This window comes from Zingiber officinale, chromosome 4A (genome assembly GCF_018446385.1).
Source record: "Zingiber officinale cultivar Zhangliang chromosome 4A, Zo_v1.1, whole genome shotgun sequence".
Lineage (NCBI taxonomy): Eukaryota > Viridiplantae > Streptophyta > Magnoliopsida > Zingiberales > Zingiberaceae > Zingiber > Zingiber officinale.
Window position 1 is genome coordinate 137,356,886 of NC_055992.1, and position 19,016 is coordinate 137,375,901.

The 19,016-nt window shown below is 35.6% G+C and overlaps 2 protein-coding genes across 3 annotated transcripts; one reads left to right on the forward strand and one right to left on the reverse strand.

Moving 5' to 3' along the window:
• Positions 1-643: 643 nt before the first annotated feature.
• On the reverse strand, positions 644-5,096 carry LOC121971404 (nucleotide pyrophosphatase/phosphodiesterase-like). Of its 2 annotated transcripts, XM_042522662.1 has the most exons (12): positions 4,846-5,096; positions 4,682-4,773; positions 4,524-4,590; positions 4,316-4,438; positions 4,150-4,242; positions 3,224-3,353; positions 2,631-2,712; positions 2,414-2,546; positions 2,074-2,279; positions 1,843-1,968; positions 1,309-1,618; positions 644-1,189 (listed from the first exon to the last, which is right to left on the reverse strand). In XM_042522662.1, the coding sequence occupies exons 1-12, from the start codon at positions 5,032-5,034 to the stop codon at positions 884-886; spliced, it is 1,857 nt and encodes a 618-aa protein (XP_042378596.1). In that variant the 5' UTR covers positions 5,035-5,096; the 3' UTR covers positions 644-883. The 2 variants fall into 2 exon arrangements, with proteins under 2 accessions (XP_042378596.1, XP_042378597.1); XM_042522663.1 differs by lacking the exon at positions 4,150-4,242.
• A 6,213-nt stretch (positions 5,097-11,309) lies between these two features.
• On the forward strand, positions 11,310-18,799 carry LOC121971406 (zinc finger CCCH domain-containing protein ZFN-like). Its single transcript, XM_042522664.1, has 7 exons — positions 11,310-11,676; positions 12,243-12,400; positions 13,310-13,372; positions 14,414-14,533; positions 14,640-14,933; positions 17,545-17,871; positions 18,204-18,799. The coding sequence occupies exons 1-7, from the start codon at positions 11,541-11,543 to the stop codon at positions 18,447-18,449; spliced, it is 1,344 nt and encodes a 447-aa protein (XP_042378598.1). The 5' UTR covers positions 11,310-11,540; the 3' UTR covers positions 18,450-18,799.
• Positions 18,800-19,016: the final 217 nt, after the last annotated feature.

Below are 19,016 nucleotides of genomic sequence, written 5' to 3' on the forward strand. Positions count from 1 at the left end.
AAGAGAGATTTTCTTTCAAAGTTTCTCCACTTCTTCTGTTCTTGAATCGCATCGCCTCCATGCTTAGCTAGTACTAATCGGAGGCGAATCTTATTGCTCACCAAACTTGTCTTGAAGATCTCAATATGGATACAAATAGAAGCTAGGTTGTGAACGTTGGTAAAGTTTATGCCTTTTTCCTTTGTATGATCTGTAAGGTATGTCTAGAATAATTGTTATTTTTTTATTTCCTAAAATTTTATTTCCCGCTTATGTCTGCATATGTTGTATTTTACATGCATGGGTGTGTGTTGTAATAAATTAGAAATTTATTATATTTTTATTTTTCCACTATGCATATTATTGTGAAAATGTCTAAAGCACGCATCTGCGTCAGACTCATATAACCCCAACAAAGATAACTATGGTCAAGTTAGAGATCAATGTTTTGGACCTCAACTTTGCTAAAAATTGAAGTTCCTCGACTTTTGCTCTTTGACTTCAAATTCATGGTTAATAGCGAAAATTAGGGTTCTAAGAAATTTATATGACCCATCAATGTATAATTGTTTCCTTTTGAATATTGGTTTATTCTCCTAAGCAAATTTTATTTTGCATTCGCAATGCAACCAATTTTTATTCAACTTGACATTCGAAGAAGATGAGATGTTCAACTTAAACCACCTCAAAAATAATGCCAATGGATCTAACCGGGTGACCGAAACATGTTGCAATAGGGAACTAGTTGAGATTCAAATAGTGTCGAGGCTTCTTCTACCAAATCTAACACCACCACTTCACTTCGAGTGTAACATTCTCTCGTGACTAAAATCATATTATAGTAAAGATTCCATGCTTTTATTTTGTACCAACAAGATAAGGAAATCACCTTTGCAATGATTGACTATGTTGCTAGTGTTGTTGGGGGGCAGCTATCATGAACACAAGCCAACACATCCCTGTAGTCTCTGTAAATGGTGAAGGAATCATAGACTCTCCCGTCGCTGCTCCTCTTGTACTCGAAAAGAAGTGAAGAATGGTTAAAGGCAGTAAGCTTAACGAAGCCGAAGTTTACATCTCGATAAAGACTCCATCTTGGTACAACGTCGGAGAAGTTTGACAAATGGCTCCCACCTCCACCGGCAACAACATGGATGGTTCCGTTCATCGTGCCAGAGTAATGAGATGCTTCATTGTTCACACATTGGTTCTGTCAAGTGAATGTTTAGATGCTAAAGGAGTGGACTACTTGTTGAGTATATTTATTATGTGAATACTCTTTAGGTGCATTTTAACGAGAAAGGAGAGGAGAAAATGTTGTTTTCGAACCTGATAAATCGGGCAAGTTCTCTCATAGTTGTGAACATGGCCATAGAAGGCGATATCCACCCGATACTTCTGCCAGAGCTTCTGAAGGCTCTCCCTTCCCATTGGCTCTTCGAATGATCCCTCCAAAACATAATTCATGCCGGAAGAGTAACCGAGAACACGATGGGCAGCAAATATCAACCATGGTTGTTTCTTCCTGTCAACTGATGCCAGGCAATCTTCGATAAATGCATATTGTTCGGAGCCCTCTCTCCAGTCATGCTCAGTGTCTGCTATGCAGAAATGGAACATACCGAAGTCAGTAGAATACCTGCACAATGACAATGGATGACATACAATGTATGTGTTATCTAGACTTGAACTGTCACTGTCATCTTAAGCCTAATACAGAAGAAACTAAGGTAGAATATTGATGTAATTGACAAGGATTTCAAAACTGAGTATCAGATTGCAACCATAGTTTATTTCTGAAAAACCTAGCAAGGTACTGTAGAGAGTCAATATAGCTCAGATATAGAAGAACCCTTTGCTTACCAATAGTTGGCTCGGTTTTCAGCTGGCACATAGAACATGGTTTCAGCTAGCACACCGCATTCTCCTCCGGAGTCTATAGTGTTATAGAAAGATCCCGTATTTGGCCAATCTCGTTCATGATTTCCGCTGTAGAAACAATGCGCATGTCTCTTTCAGATAGAGCAAATATTTAGGGTGTCTTCAAATACTCGAACAAGCATATGTCAAAAACTTTTTAGAGTACTGCTGGACCTTGCAAGCATATAGGGGACCCTTGAACTAATTGGCTCCACTTGTGCAGTAAACTGATCCCACTGTGATATATATCCATTTGCATAGGTGATGTCTCCTATATGGAAGACAATGTCGACATTGTCCAAGTCTTTGACAATCATATCCGTAGTGTTCAGTGAACCAGGCTGATAAATACTGTACTCATTGGACCCATCGCGCTCCGCCTGTGGAAGAATAAAAGTATCCATTTTAACATCACCTCTTTGTTCGCGAAGAAGATGAAATACATGTAGGACAATGAAAAAGATGCATAACTTATAGCAGATCAAGCAAAAGTGGAGTTGACAATAAACATAACCTTCCCCATGTCACCAAAAATTATGATTTGTTGCACAGAATTTTGTCCGGGAAAAGGAGATGCCCGGAATGAAAAAGACTTGCTCCAAATGTAGGAACCGTTGAACAACTGATGACCAAGCTTGTAAGTGTACCTAAAGATATAGCAAAGGGAATGATTAACCATATCGTTAGTTAGAAAAAAAAAGGACATACTAATCGAGTTTGATGTTTCATACTCTGCATTTGGCCATAATTCCTTTAGAAAGCTTGTGTGAATATAACCGGGATCTCTCCACCCAAATGTGCGAGCTGGTGAGCCTGTATATATAGATAAGTGCAAGTCTCTTTATCAAAAGTATACCACTTTATGATTATGAGGACATTTAAACTTCACTACAAGACCAAATTTACAACTGGATTGTTGAGATAAAAAACTCAGAAAACAAGACTGAGGTGATGCAATCCTGAGAAAACACTGGTACATAATGAGATTTGGAAGGAAGGGAACATTTAGTTTCCACACAAATGTCTTACAAAGTAGAACCACGTTTAGAAATTAAACTAACGCAATGTCTTAGTTGCAATTTTCCTAAGGACTGTCTCAGAGAAAAAAATTGAGCTTTTATCTTAAGGGAACAGGTAATCGGGCAGTCATATTGTAGAGGAAGTTAACTTTTTTTGGATAACATGATTGTCCTTTGTAGGATAAAGAGAAGATCAATTATAGGGTGAAGAGAACACTTCTAATACTGCTAATTAAACATTTTATCTGCTGCGATGGCTGTCTTCAACCAATTTTTAGTCAGAAAATAGAAGAGAAAGATCATACCACACAAGGTTCCGCGATTGAACGTCAGTGTTCCAGCTGGTGACCGTGTTATGGGTCCCCATTTTGGTCCCCATTCAACAAAAGTAATTGCTTCATTAATGTCATATCCGCTTGTCCATGTAACAGTCATCTATACACAAATTGGTATCAACATTTAGATAAGACGACCAAATCCCCAGATTGGTATGTAGAGTTTAACACCAATTTGGTAAATGAAAGACTGATATAACAAAATGTAAATATATATTCATTGATAAAGAACGTGGGGAAAATTTTTTATCCTAAAACAAAATTTCCTTATTCATTAAAATGTTTAACTTTATCACTAAGAGGATTATAATTCAAAACTGATAAATATCAATAACAAAATGTAAATATATATTCATTGATAAAGAACGTGGGGAAAATTTTTTATCCTAAAACAAAATTTCCTTATTCATTAAAATGTTTAACTTTATCACTAAGAGGATTATAATTCAAAACTGATAAATATCAAGACATGCGCTTTCAATTAAAATTTGCAAGTATAAAAGGTGCCTTTCTTTGGATTTTCAGGATCTCAAATTCTTCTCCCTTATGAATTGTCACTTTATAAAATAGAAGAAATAGAGAAAGAATTGAATCCAATACTTATACTCGACTACTTTTAGCTCACCGCAAGATAGCCTTAAGCATGAGAAAACAAAAGCAACTGAAACAAGAATTAGCTATGTTCTAGATGGAGCAAGAAAGTCAATTTGATACATTATGGAGGAAATTCGACATAATCTCTGAGACACAACTTCTTGTTAAGTGTGAGATGGATGATTTTTTCATATTTTGGTCAAGTATACAAGAATTGATAAAAAGATTTACACCCTTAGCTGCATGCATTTGCAATCAGAGAATAAGCCAAAGAGCACCAAGCAAAAAACTAATAGGTTTACTTCATTCCACAATTTTCCTTGTGCAAGCCTCGGGTACACTGGAGCCTTCGGATTTGCAAAAGTGATCACATTCGACACTGCAATTAACTTCGGCTTCAGGCCACCAACTGAAATTAGACTCCAAACACAAGTTCAAGAGAAAGAGAAACAAGGTATAAGAGCTTACATTTTCTAAACCCCCACTGAACAACGCAAACGAGAAGTCAGCCCGCTGATTGATCAACTGAAACCTCAACGTACCACTCCCAGTGGTCGCATAGCTCGGGTTTGAATAATTAACAAATTGATACTAGTATAAGGGCGATAATTAACCGAATATCAGCATAAAACGAATACTTTTAGTCTCTCGGCCAATTAGGGATTCAAAAAGTCACCTTTATTGGAGAGGTACAAATGAGTGGAACTTGATCCTCAGGGTTCTCAACGGAGCAGGTGGATGCGCTGTGATTTAGAGAAACAGAATGAATGGATCCAATAAACCTAGCTACGTATTGAAGAGAGAAGCAAGTAGCGGTGTAAGAAGACGGCAAACTTAAAGTTGGCAGGAGAGAACACTCCGATCCAGTCGTCCGGTGTTGGGTTGGGGCTTCCAAGCTCCACTATCACCCATTCAGTGTCTTCGCCCTGTGGCAGATCAAAGGAACCAACTTTTAACCTAAACTGAAATCCGGGAGGAAAAGGGGAAAAAGCGAGCACCTTGAGGCCAAGGAGTGGCGGCGAGGCCCTGACGAAGGCCTGGTCTTCGAGGGAGAGACGGGTCCTGTGGATGGCGACCCGGGAGAGCGGCTGCACTCTGGCGAGGTCATGCTGGCGGCCGCCGGCGACGAAAGGAAGCAGGACGAGGAGGAGGAGGAAGAGAAGTGAGCTTGCGGAGGTAAAGCTCATCGCTGCGAACGCCCCAAAGCCATCGGGGTCCGCGGGGCGGGTATAAACTGGATGCGCGTCTCAGGCCGGCAAAATTTGGATTAGATTTTATATATATATATATATATATATATATATATATATATATATATATATATATATATATATATATATATATAATTTTAGATAAAAACTACTTTACTATAAAATAATTTTAATTAAAATGGATTAAAAATATTTGTTTTATTTTTACTATTTTATTAAAAATCTCTCCTCTTTACTAACTAACTTTGATGAAGCCTAAAATGAATTTACGTTAATATCCTTTTTCTATTCACACTAAAAATAATTCCAAGATTTATTAGTAATTCTACAAGCGAAACAATCAGTGATTTAGAGTTCGAGACTCAGCTGCAGTATACTATTATGAATTTTTCTCATCATTAATTTTCTATGGTTGTTTTATATAAAAAAATATAGTTCTTTTTAGTCCCACATCTTAGAATTGACAATATTATGATCAAAGAAACTTCTATAAATATTTTAAGTCGATCGACCATATTAAAAAATATACTTTTCTTAGTTTTTTTTACATAATATTAAATTAAATTAATTTTTTTCATAAGGAACCCGTAAAAATGACACTCGAATGAATAAAGTTGGAACAAATTTATTAGGATCATAATTGTTAAACATGTTCCATGATGTACCGATTATCTATGAAAATATAGAGATCATATCCTTTGTCCCAAAATTCTCTCCATGTCTCCTCATTGATCAGACGGGTTAGATCATATATTAAAGAGATAGTATACATCATAAGAATATCATGATCATCCGATCGATGAGGAAACATGGAGATACGAAATCTTGAGATAGAGGATATGATTTCGAAAAAATATGAAAGTACTATATTAACAGTTCTCCTATTCACTATTATTAAAAGGGAGGTAAACAGAAAAAGTCAAATAGTAAATGTACCGAAATTATAAAGATGATGAAATCTTCTATTGAGTTTTAACCCCTAATTACTAGGGTCTTATCTTAAATATTTATCACTGAATTATACTCCTAGAGACTAGGAGAAATTCTCTGATCCATAAATTATGAATCAAAAGATGATCTACTTTCTTTGATTTTGATTAATTTTAAATAGATAGTGATCCTATCCGAGCGCTGAGTCGACGGACGCTGGGGACGTGACACGCTTCGCTGTCTCCGACTGGTGGCGTAGATCTCCGGCGAACCTACAAAGAAGCCGAGCCGGGAGGGGTTTCCTGACGACAGTCCTCCGACGCTCAAGTCAGGCAACGAGAAATGAGAGAGGCAGCGTAACTGTGGCTACAGTGAAGATTCCGTATACCTTTGTCGACGTCTAGGGGTCCTTATATAGGACCCCGGGGAGGCGCGGACACGCTTCTCGATGCATGTACGCTTCCCCAAATATACCTTAACGATCCCATGTCAGAAAAGTACCCCTGACGCTATTCCGCAATCGTCCGAGCATATCCCGGATGTGACGGTGGAAGCTTCCACTGTATGATCCTGTGTACGGCTCGACTGCCACCCCTGCTGCCTGTCGGCGGCAGACGTCTCGAGGATGATGTTATCCCCTGTCTCCTTTGTCCTCTTGCGCCTCCTGTCTGTTCCAGGGCCGAGCCGTTCGGCCGCTCGGCAGGCATATCACTTCTGCCCCGGTTGTAGGTATCGGTCCGACTGGAAGGACTCTCGGTCGTATGCTCGGATGAGATTGTTTCTGCCTGTCTTTGTTGCCTTGTGCCCCGGCCGAACGGACAGCCCGCTCGGCCATGAAACCTTTTTACCTCGAGCATCGGAAACCCAACCCCTAGTCGGGTTGTCTTTCATTCGGCTCGGGGGATTCCCGGTCGGTCGGCCTTCTCAGTCCGGTCGATCGGGTGGCCGGTCGGCCCTTTCAGTCCGGTCGATCGGGTCTCAGGGTTGAATCTCTTGACCTTTGACCTCTACGTGTCGCTGACCTTCCGCTAATAAAAATCCCCCGTCCTTACCACCAGATTAGATAGAATCTATTAAAATCAACCACTACATATAACGGATTATCTTCTTATCCACGAATTAGAAGATCCATCCTCCCCAAAAGACATACTAACTATGTCTATAGTTGCTGCAGAGTTGCTACAAGTTATAACATTTATGATCTCAATTTTAAAGTAATTTTGATTGAGTTTAAAATATTTTAAATAAATTGATAAAATAGTCTTTATATATAGCAATGTTGTTAAATCGGTTTATTTAACCTGTTAGTGTGGAATAAGAATATTTTTGGGTGAAAAATATGACAAGATGTTGTTTTGATATTTCTTTTTTAAAAAAAGGAATGCCCTTTTAATTTTTTTGATCCAAAAAATAATTATATCTTTATTTTGTTTAGCAAACTTGAAGAATTGAATGTTTCACAAAAATTTTAAATTCAACCCTATAAATTTTAAACTCTTAACAATATACTCCCACTAATTAGCTTCACTTAACTAGATAATGGTGCAATAAACAAGTAGTATCAAAGCTACAAGAGCATTTTGGAAAAAAAAAAAAAAAAGAAAGAAATATATAGGCCCATTTGAAAGATAATTTCCTATGGTTGAAATTTTAAAATAAATTTATTCAAAACAATAAAAATACTCATTTAACTTCTATATATTAACAAATATCAACTCATACGGTAATCATCAAATTTAGTACAATTGGTCATGAAATTTATACTCTACCTATTGACTCGTAAATCTTTGTCCAGCGGTAGGATATATTTTGTATTTACACGTGGTATTATTGTGATAATCATGAAATTGATTTTTAATACGTGTGAAATGCATCGGGATCATATTAATATTAGGCCGCCATGTTTGATGAGAGCTATCATTTTTTATTTGTTTGTCATTGAAGATTTATAGTATTTTCGTATAATAATTGTTGAGCAAATAAAAGGTAATACCAAACCTAAGATAATCGATACGGTTTCATAGAAAATTTTCATCGACTATTAAAATAAAGCAAAATACGTGAGTTACAAACAATTTAAAAATCTAACATCTTATAATTATAATTATGTACCTCATTTGAAAGAAAAAAAAAACTCTTATAAATACACTATGGTACCCTTCTATTTTACTATAGCACAGGAGAGCAAATATAGAAAAGCTCCATAGATATTATTTTAATGTCTCGGTACAAGTAAAATTCATTATAATCTATTGGAAGTTAAATATTGATAAATTGATTAATCAACTTTTCACTAGATTTTATATATATATATATATATATATAATTATCATATCACGTATATTAATTTTAAAATTATGTAGTCATTTCCGTTGTACCTCTACTAAGTCGATTAATAATAAAAAAAAACAATCGAATTGATTTCTACTTGAAAATCAATTGACTAATTTGAACACTAATCGAATCGATTTTTTTGTATGCCAAAATTTCAAACAAATCAGTCTACTGATAATGAAAATCAGTCGTATCGATTAAAAATTGGATTTGGATAAAATCGGATGATGAATCAAACAATCTCATATTGACATAAAATTAGTTCATATATGTTTGGCTAATTCTCTTGATTATATTCATGTTATCAAACATCAATTTAATCTAATATATTGAGAGCAACAATTTTTAAATACGAATGTGTTTGAAAAATTCAATTCATTATCCATCCATCGATTTTGGACAAAATCAGCCGATGGACCAAACATCCTCAAATTAATATAAAACTATTTTTATGTGTTCAGATAATTTTCTTGATTATATCTGCATTCTTGAACATCAATTTGACCAAATATATTGAGAGCAGTTATTTTTTAAATACGAGTGTGTTCAAAAAAATTATAATTCATATTCAAAAAATTATTACTCTTAATAGATTGAGCTAAAATAATGTTTGAGAACATGAATATAATCAGGAGGAGACGAACACATAGGAGTTATTTTATATCAATTCAAGGTCATTTGATCTGTCAATGAGATTCGGGCAAAACTAGCTGATTGACCAAACATTTTATTGACATGAAATTAATTCTTATATATACGACTAGTTCTCCTAATTATATCTATGTTCTCAAATATTAATTTGACCCAAAATATTAAAAATAATAATTTTTTTAATACAAATATGTTTTAAAATTTTTTTTATTGAGTCAAAATGATATTTGAGAGCAAGGTTATTTTATTTACAAATATAGTCATTTAGCCAAAATTGATTGATGGACCAAACATTTTTAGATTAATGAAAAACTAGTTCATATATGTCCAATATAGGAGCCCCCAACCCCCAATTTCTTTATTCGAGGTCAATATTGTACCCACATGACTCAATCAGACCATAACTTAGATCGAAAATAATTTAGATATCTCTATAATGACATGATATTATTTACTTTGAGGCTAAGCCCTCCTAGTTTTGCTCTTGGGCTCTACTCAAAAGACCTCATGTCAATGGAGATATCTTTCTCTTTATAAATCCATGATCTTTCCCATGTATTTTCAAGGTGGGAGTATGTTTGCAACCTTGCAACATCAACATATTCATGTTCTCAAATATTAATCTGACTCAATATATCGAAAGCAATGGTTTTCTGAACACTAATTAGTTTTTTTTAATACATTCATGTTAAAAAAATACTGCTTTCAATATATTGAGTCAAATTGATATTTAAGAGCATGAATATAATCATGAGAACTAACTGAACACATAGAAACTAGTTTTATTTATATCCGAGGACGTTTGGTCCATCAGTCAATTTTGCTTGTAATCGACTGATGGACCATGAATTAAATTTTTTTTTGAAGACATTCATATTAAAAAAAATCACTGCTTTCATTATATCTTATCAAATTGATATTTGAGAGTATGAATATAATTAAGAGAAATAGTCGAATATATAGAAACTAGTTTCAGGTCAATTCAAGATCGTTTAGTTCATTAATCGATTTTATCTAAAATTGTCTTGGATATAAAAGTAAATCGATTTGACTAATTTTCATTATTAGTCGACTGATGTACTCGAAACTTCGACATAGAGAGAAATTGATTCAATTAATGATAAAAATCAATTGACTGATTTTCAAACAGGAATTGATTAATTTTTTATCAGTCAATTAATTAGAGATAAAATGAAAAACTGAATACTTAATTTGATAATTTTAAAATTAATCTATGCGATTTGATAATTTCAAAAATTAAACTACATCATTCGATAAAAACAATTTATTAATCAACCGACGAAATCTACTGTTATTTGTGAGCAAAATCCAATAACTCGTAGGAGTCTATCGTTGCATCTCTAAAAGGAAGCAAATCCTTTGGGACTCAAGGGGTAGTCTTCCGGTGATCTCTTGAACATTCGATCAAGAGGGAGGGGCAAAGAGACTCCTAAAGCTTACGTAGGGAAGGCTCCACAGATATTACTATAGATTCATAGGATGGTAAATAAATTGGACGTTTATAAATAAGTTTTGATAAAAATTTATTTATATTTATTCAATACACATCGATCAATTAAATGAAATAATTTATTAAATTAAACAAATAAATTTGAATGTTCAATTCATTAATGATCATGAACAATATTTATAAAATATTTTTATTAATAAAATTTTTATCAATAAATCAAATAAAAAAACATTTAAAATGAATAAATAAATTTATATTATCATACTAATAATTAATTAAATAAATTTAAAATATAAAAAAATTGAATAATCAAATAAGTTTAAATTGAAAACTTGATAGAATATAAATAAATCAAAGTTCAAACTAAGAGTTCATAAAAAAAAAAAAAAAAAGAAATCGAATTAAGTTTTAATAATTATTTCAATGGATTTATTTATTTTAAATTTACTCGATTTGTCTCGAAATTATTTTATCAAATAAATTTGAACATTATTAAATTTAGTTAGGATTGACTCGTTTACAATCCTACCAATCCACTAATAGAATGATTAGGTGACTCAAAGTTTGTTCATTCGACTCAAATGACATATAGAAAGAGCCCATCATCAAATCCAATAACTTACAGAAGGAGCCTATCGTTGCATCTTCGAAAGAGGCAAATCCTTCGAGACTCGAGGAGTTAGCCTTCCGTTGGATCCCTTGAGCATCCCATCGAAAGAGAGGTCATGCCCTTTTAATATATATATATATTTAAAATAGGAAAAATATTATATATATATTAAATTTTAGTTTAACTTTTTAAAATTTTATTTTTTATAAATCGATAAATGAAAGAGAGGACGCAGGTCTACAAACGAAGGCCTATGGAGCGAATGGCTGTGGTTTTTATTCTCCCTTCTCTCTCTCTCTCTCTACTACCTCACGCTTTGCAGCATCGAGGAGGAGACGGGAGGGGCTGCAGTCTCTCCTCTTCCGGGCTTTTCGCCGCTCCGTTCCTCCATTTCTTCTCCCCCTCTACTCGCCAATGGGAGCTTCTCCCATTCGCCCCTGCCGCTCCCTCCTCCTGCCCATGATCCTTTGAGGGCCGCCGCCGCCCATGGACTACGACGCCGCCGCCGCTGCCGCCGCCGCTGCAGCCGGGGTCCACAAGCGCGGCGTCCGGCCGCCGTCCGTCTCCGTGACGGAGGTCTCTGCCTCCTCCTCGACATCGCGCCGCCCCTCTATGGATGAAGGTTAGCTGCCTACCCTACCCCGCTCCAGATGCTCACTAGGGTTTCATCCTCCATCCGCCCCCCGATCGCGTGCCTTCTTATCGTGCTTTCTTCCGATTCTGCGGAAAGGTCTCATTTTGGGGGAATTACGGAGTTAAAATTGGCGTCTTGGGGCCTCGGTGAATGGGGCGATCTGGGTCTGACGAATCGGATTCGGAAATTGTCGGCTTTTCTACGTGAGCAGCAACAATGCGCTGGAAAGGATTAATTTTTATTTTTGCTTTTTAGCAGCTTTCCGTAATTTTCCTTCGTTAATTTCGATGCATTTTCCGCAATTTGATTCGCTTCCGAATTTGTGTCAGAAAGCTGTTGTTCCCCGTCTGATCGCGTTTCGAAATTTTTCTGGTTAAGTAAAGGAAGTAGTTGCGCTTCCGATTACGATTACATTTGAACAATTGATCTTAATTGTGCATGAATTTCTATTTTTTGACACAGTTGTTCACTCTTCAAATTCTTGTCTTCATCTTAAGCTGATACCTTATTCATTTTTGGTATAATCTAAGCCCATGCATATGTTACAAGTGCAGAAGCAATGTGGCAAATGAGTATCAGAGAGACTGAATCCATGGAATCGGGATCCTACCCTGAGCGTCCAGGGGAGCCTGACTGTACTTATTATCTTAGGACTGGCCTTTGCAGATACGGGATGACTTGCAGATACAATCATCCTCATAACAGACAGATGGTAAAATTGTTTATTTCTTGTCCCTCTTAATAGTTATCTTTGTTCTGGAGAATGAATGATATTTCAGTGACCATTTTACACCTTTTTCCTTTTCCAAGTCTTGTATGTTTCTATTGTCTTGCACATTTATGACATGGTGAATAGTTGGCGTGATTCAGTTATTAGTTTTTAACTACATAAACTTATAATTAAGGGGTTGCTCTATTTTTATTTACACATCGGTTATGCACTTGATATGTGTAATGGCTAATCTATCAATGCACTGATGTTGTAATCATTATGCACTTTATTAAGGAGTCCACCTTGCAGCTGTAAAAAGATAATCTAAGCTTTTTTAAGACCACATTTCTTCTTATATGTGTTAGGAGACATAGTGCATCGGACATCACTTCAACATCAAGTGCATCGAACATCGAACACTTGGACTTTTTTTTCCATTTCTTTTAATTATGTTACTGCATGAATACCTTCACTGATAAAACGATCACAATGCTACTGATCATGACTATGAAATATGCATTACTTTCTGAGAGTTATTTCCATTAATCCTTTGTTTTGATGCCACTATTTCTGTTGATGCCTATAAGATGGGAGCTTCCAAGTACCAACATCTAGTTGATCAAAAGGTTATTATCTACCATATGATCAGTATGCGACAAAATGTTCTTTTTAAATTTGTTAGACATGTAGTAAGTATCCAGATACTTTCATTGAAGACTTTGGTGCTGACAGTGGTTTCACCTTTTTGGTTTGGTGCTCAGTTGCTTGCTGTTGCCATTTTTGCTCACTCACTCTGTTAAGTTGGATTTTTTGTTACTTTTGGTAATATAACTTAGCTTTGCATAGTATTTGGTCTACATGCAAGTTCATTAGTATCATGGTCTTTGACTAGATCCTATCAACCTTCAGGCTATTGCTACAGCAAGTATTAAAGGGGGATTTCCTGAAAGGGTTGGACATCCAGAATGTCAGGTAACAGTCTTCAAATAATTTACTCAATCTATTTTGTGCATAAACTATTTGCCCTGCATTGTTTCCTATTATTATCTGAAACTTAAAATAATTAGGACGCCCAACACAATTGTATTCTTCTGAATAACACAAGAAAAAGGAATGGAATAAAGATGTTAAATTGTCAATTTTCTTATGTCACTTCAGTATGTTGTCTACTCATACATGTATGATTTCCATTTTTTTTTTGGGGGCGTTCTCAATTGCCTTTGTAGTTGTAGAAATATAGGATTTTTTATAATTGTATTAAGCATCAATGAAATTATTATCTCATTTATATATAACCCGTGCCTAAACCTTAACATCAAATAACAATGTTGGACTAACTAAACCTATAATCTTTGACACTCTCCATAAGGTTGTGTTTCCTAGAGTGAAAGAAAGTGTGAAAGAAAAGATTCCTAGGGAAATAAGGTTGGTAGAAGAAAATTGATAATAGAGTGATTCTTAATAAGGTTGGTAGGGTAATAAGGTTGTGTTTCTTCATTGAGAAAGAAAGAGGCATAAAAGTTATTTTAGTAATATATTTTTTTAAAAATGAATATTTAATAATTTCCTGTTTTATAAAATGATTAACCATAATCATTTGCAGTAGCTTTCTTCCCAATTTGATTGTTTCTTGCTTGTAGAATGATAGATTGTGTAAACCAGTTTCAATTTGACACGCTTCTTGTCCTCAAACATTGACAGTGTGGATGATTAGGTATCATGCCCCTTTATATGTTGTTCTATAAAAAAGACAGACCTGTCTGCTTGTGGCCATCTATGTGCATTTTTCTCTCAAAAATAAAGATGCATCAAAGTATCCTTTGCTGAGCTTATGTATGATTTACAACTGAAAGATTTTGCAAAACTTTCATGCATAAAAGTATCTTTATGGTGTAACTTAATAACTACTGCATTTTGAATCTATGATACATGCTTAATGAGATTCACTTTATCAGTATTGGAGTTTCAATTCTTGGTTTAAGATCTTGCTTCGCCTTCTGTTGCATTTGCTAGTTCTATCTTAGGACGGGTACATGCAAATTTGGAGCTACATGCAAATTTCATCATCCTAGAGACAAGGCTGGAATTGCTAGTAGAGTCCAACTAAATATGTTAGGCTACCCAATTCGTCCGGTTTGTAATTGCCACTTGCTAATCTCTAAGTTCATTTTTTTGAAGTTTTTGCCAAGTGTATACCTATGCTGTTTGTTAAATAACATAGAATTTACATATTATGTAGAATGAGATAGAATGTGCATATTATATGAGAACTGGAGTATGCAAATTTGGGGGCACTTGCAAATTTCACCATCCACAGCCTTCTAATACAATGGTTTCACTGCGTGGCTCTACTGTTTATCCTGGTGTACATTCTCCTACTTCTCCTCAGCAATCTTATCCTGGGGGTTTGACAAACTGGCCCATGTCAAGAGCTTCTTTCATTGCTAGTCCGCGATGGCAAGGTCTTTCTAGCTATGCTCAAGTGATTGTTCCTCAAGGTTTAGTTCAAGTCCCTAGCTGGAACACATTTCCGGTAAGTTAAGCTTTGTTTCAAACTCCTTTGCCTTCCAGAATATTCATAAATAAGATCATTTTATATATTGCTGTCACTCAGAACAATTCTGTTATTTTTCTGATTAAGAAAAATGATAGTTCAATCTACGGAATTATATGGGTATCAAATGCAGAGTTAGTTTTGCTCGTTTTTCTTCAGATTTGCTTGTGAACTTCTGTATAGATGGAAATGAATCAATCTTGGACGATACATTCATGGCTATGAATTTATGTACACTGAACGAAGTGGACTTAGAACCAATTTATGACCACAACATATTCAAGAATGCAAAACTGTACAAGTAACTGAAAGTAATGCTATATTTAAAGACCCTTCATGGATATATATTTGGTTAATCTCAGTTCGTTTGAAATTAGCCAAGATGGAGGGGCATTAGGATCCATCAGGTGCATAACATTATCAGCAGTTAGGTGTCTGATTGGATCTTTAATTATAGAGTTGGTAATTTGTTTTATCAGTCTCGTTCATTTATTTCATCCTAGCTTGAGAAAGAAAGTTTTGTGTGCTGGCAACTAATGTGTATATAAACATTTAATATATGAGTTCCTGTTTGATCAGGATTTTTTCTTACTGACACTGTGACACATAGATTCATACCAAACTTGGAAAGAGTCGTGTATTCCTCTCACTCTTATGAAGACTACATCAATCCTTCTCTTCTGTTCTTATTTTTTGATTATCTTAATAGTTGATGATCACCCACTCTGATCCACAGAACAAACTCATTTAGTGTTATCTAAAAATTAAAAAAAAACACACAAAAACATAAGGCTGTTGCTCTTCCAGTCAGTTATTTCTCTTCTTTAACCTGATGATGTTTCTTCCTCTTTATTTTTAATAGAGCATTCTTGTTTCCTCTCCTTTCCTTACTATTGTACATCAAAGTTTGTGTTGATGCTCATCAAAATAAACCCATTCAGTTTCTTATCATTCTGGGAAATTGGATCAACACTACTCTGAAATCATTCATGTGGATGAATATACTTTCACTATGTCTAGCATAACCTATGGCGTAGAAGGATTTATATAGCCGACCTCACATAGTGAGATAAATCTTGGTTGTTGTTGTTGTTGTTAACTGTGAATTTCTTTAGAAGCTAAAATTTAGTACTTGCCATTTCTTTAGAAGGATTTGGGATCACATCCTCCTTTTTTCTTTTCTAAAATTGAAAAGGGGCTAAGTTGTACATGTCCAACATTATTTGTATTCTGTAGTTATTATTCAGCTAATGGTCCAGTCCCATTCATAGCCTGTGTTTTTATCCTATGCAAAGCAAGCAAGCTACATCCTTGGTTCTCTATGATGGGCATCTTGAATACTCCTTTGCGCAATAAAGACCAAAGTGTGGATCATTCCAGAAGGCTGTTTATCTGGCTGTTTATTCAAATTGACAAACAATTCTTGTGTAGTTAGTATATTAACGGCTATACGTGGTTCATTTCTACATTGTTCTCATTCATAATTGACCCTTCTGACAAAGACAACGAAGGAAGCTACTTTACAACACAAGCAGAAGAATCAGAGAAATAAATGAAAGGCCAGTGGATATGAGCAAGTAGAAGATAGTTGCTGGTAAAAAGCAGTGGAATCTCAAAAGAGTTTCCTCTTCTCGCCTTTGAGAAGTCACGTCCTTGGAATTGATAGCGTTAGTAGGATTCAAAAGGGATAACTCTGCATAAGAATGAGTGTTTTGAAAATGTTAGATCATCTTATAGATTAGGACTTATAGATTCCACTTTCCAATTTGAAGAATGTATGCTTTAATGGTTAAACACCAATTCGGACTTTTATAAGTGCATATAGAGGTCACTGAAACATATTCAACCTTTCTTGTCTTTCATTTTTTAGTGGTTGCACTTCAATATTTAACACCCAAGTATAGAAACAAAATGCAAGAAAGAACTTTGGCACATAGTGTGATTTTGGTGGTCTTCTTTATGATTTGTCTTCTTTTTCTTTTAATCCATCTCCTAGATGCAACCGTGTTGCTTCACAAATGTAACTCTGATAGTAAACAATGTATAAGCTGGATCGGAAACATATACTAGATTTGGATGGAAACCATATATATACATTGTCAAAAGATCTTTTATCTCGGCATACACTTCATTGATCTCAGTTGAATAAGTTTTTGAATATGCTCCCAGTTTAACTGTGTATCGCAATGCGAATGCCATTATGATCCTATTACAGTTGTTAGAAAGATAAATTATGCAGGAAACACTGAATATTTGGTAAATTTCATTCTCTACCTATGATAATCATTTTATGTTAATAGGATTTTTTTTATCATGTTCCTTGCAGCTTTCATTGTTCTAACAGTAATGTATAATGAAGTAGGTTTGTGTTGAATGTCTTTCTTCTCTAACATTGCTCCTTGAACTTTTGGGAAAATTTGTTTTATATGAATAATCTGACATCTATGCGCTTGATTTCTTGCTTATAAATTATAGCTAGACCTCAATAACTAGATCACTTCTTTGATATACGGTTTTATTTATATGATTCCCCTTTCACAACTCTTCTTATGTTGGATTATGCTATGACGAGCATTTTCTGTCTCTTTAGGGACAATTAAGAGCTGTTTCATCATCAGAGACTCCATTGCTTTTGCCACGAACAACACCATTCTATGGGGCATCTCAGCAGAGTGAAACAATGGCAGGGGTTCAAGGGACAGTCCCATCCTACCGATCAAATGCTCTTCCCATGGGTCAGTATGTAATGGCAAGGGACAATGTCTTTCCTGAAAGACCTGATCAACCCGAATGCCAATTTTATATGAAGACCGGAGATTGTAAATTTGGCGCCGCCTGCAAGTTCCATCATCCTAGAGAGAGAATCGTTCCTCCCCCTAATTGCATGCTGAGTCCATTAGGTCTTCCTTTACGCCCTGTAAGTTTCTCCTGAACTCATATGTTTGTTTTTTAATGTTCGAGGCATTCGTTATCCAAGAAAACAAATTGACACGACAATTTTAACATGATAATTTTCATTTTTCTCATGCCACATTGTTCTCACATGGTCTACAAACCTAATGCCTTGTAAGATTGACGACTATTTATCTCTATATTTGGAATTTGTTATGCATTTCATGATTTGATCTAGGAACTTAGAGTTGTCTTCCACACACGATTCTTTTGGTGGTAGCTTTGTTGCGAAGTAGATGTTTGCATTTTCAACAAGAAGGATCTGCTAACTATAGGATGGTGTTTTCAATATGGCAGGGGGAACCCTTGTGCATTTTTTATTCTAGATATGGCATCTGCAAGTTTGGAGCCCATTGCAAATTCAACCATCCTATGGCAACAACACCCATGGAGTTATACGCCTACAGTCTGTCTCCGACCTCTCTAGTCGACATTTCAATGGCGAGAAATTTCCTTGACTCCACGTCAAGCCCTACAACCCTAGAAGTTCCTCACGAGGCTGCCACTGGGAAGTCGAGGCGTCTTTCGCTCTCAGAGTCCTGACAAATTGCTTCAGGCGACGAAAGCGTTCAATCGGAGGGATTACGCACCACCTCAAGCATCGTTGGGAAAGTTTCTTCTTTTTCCTAACCATTCGAGAGGTGTTCCTTTCCTTGTAGATGACGACTCCATCCATTATGTCGATGAGTTGGTGCCTATGCCGATAATGTACAGTTTTTTTTCCCCACAAGGACCGCGACTTGTTGCTCTGAAGGCTGACAAAGTCTCCATTCTTGTTGTATTATATATCTTGATGTAAAAAGAACTAAGGCGAAAATGATGCTCTGTATATTTGAGAAACTTACTTTGTTTATGTATGTAATTCGGCGGAAAGTAGTTCTTGTCCTTGTTCATTGCCTTTAGGTGTTTTGCTTCTCATTTTTTTGCTGTTCTTTATTTAGGGTCCTACTTTGGCGCAAATATGTACAGATGGTAGAGCCGGTGAATCAAGTTTTGAAATTTTATTCGGTGTAGAAGTGTCATTGTCTAGTCAGAACTAAACGATGGCAAAGGACTAGGCGAGGCGAGTGGACTCCAGGAACAGAAGTTGAAGAGGACAAAGAAAAGTAG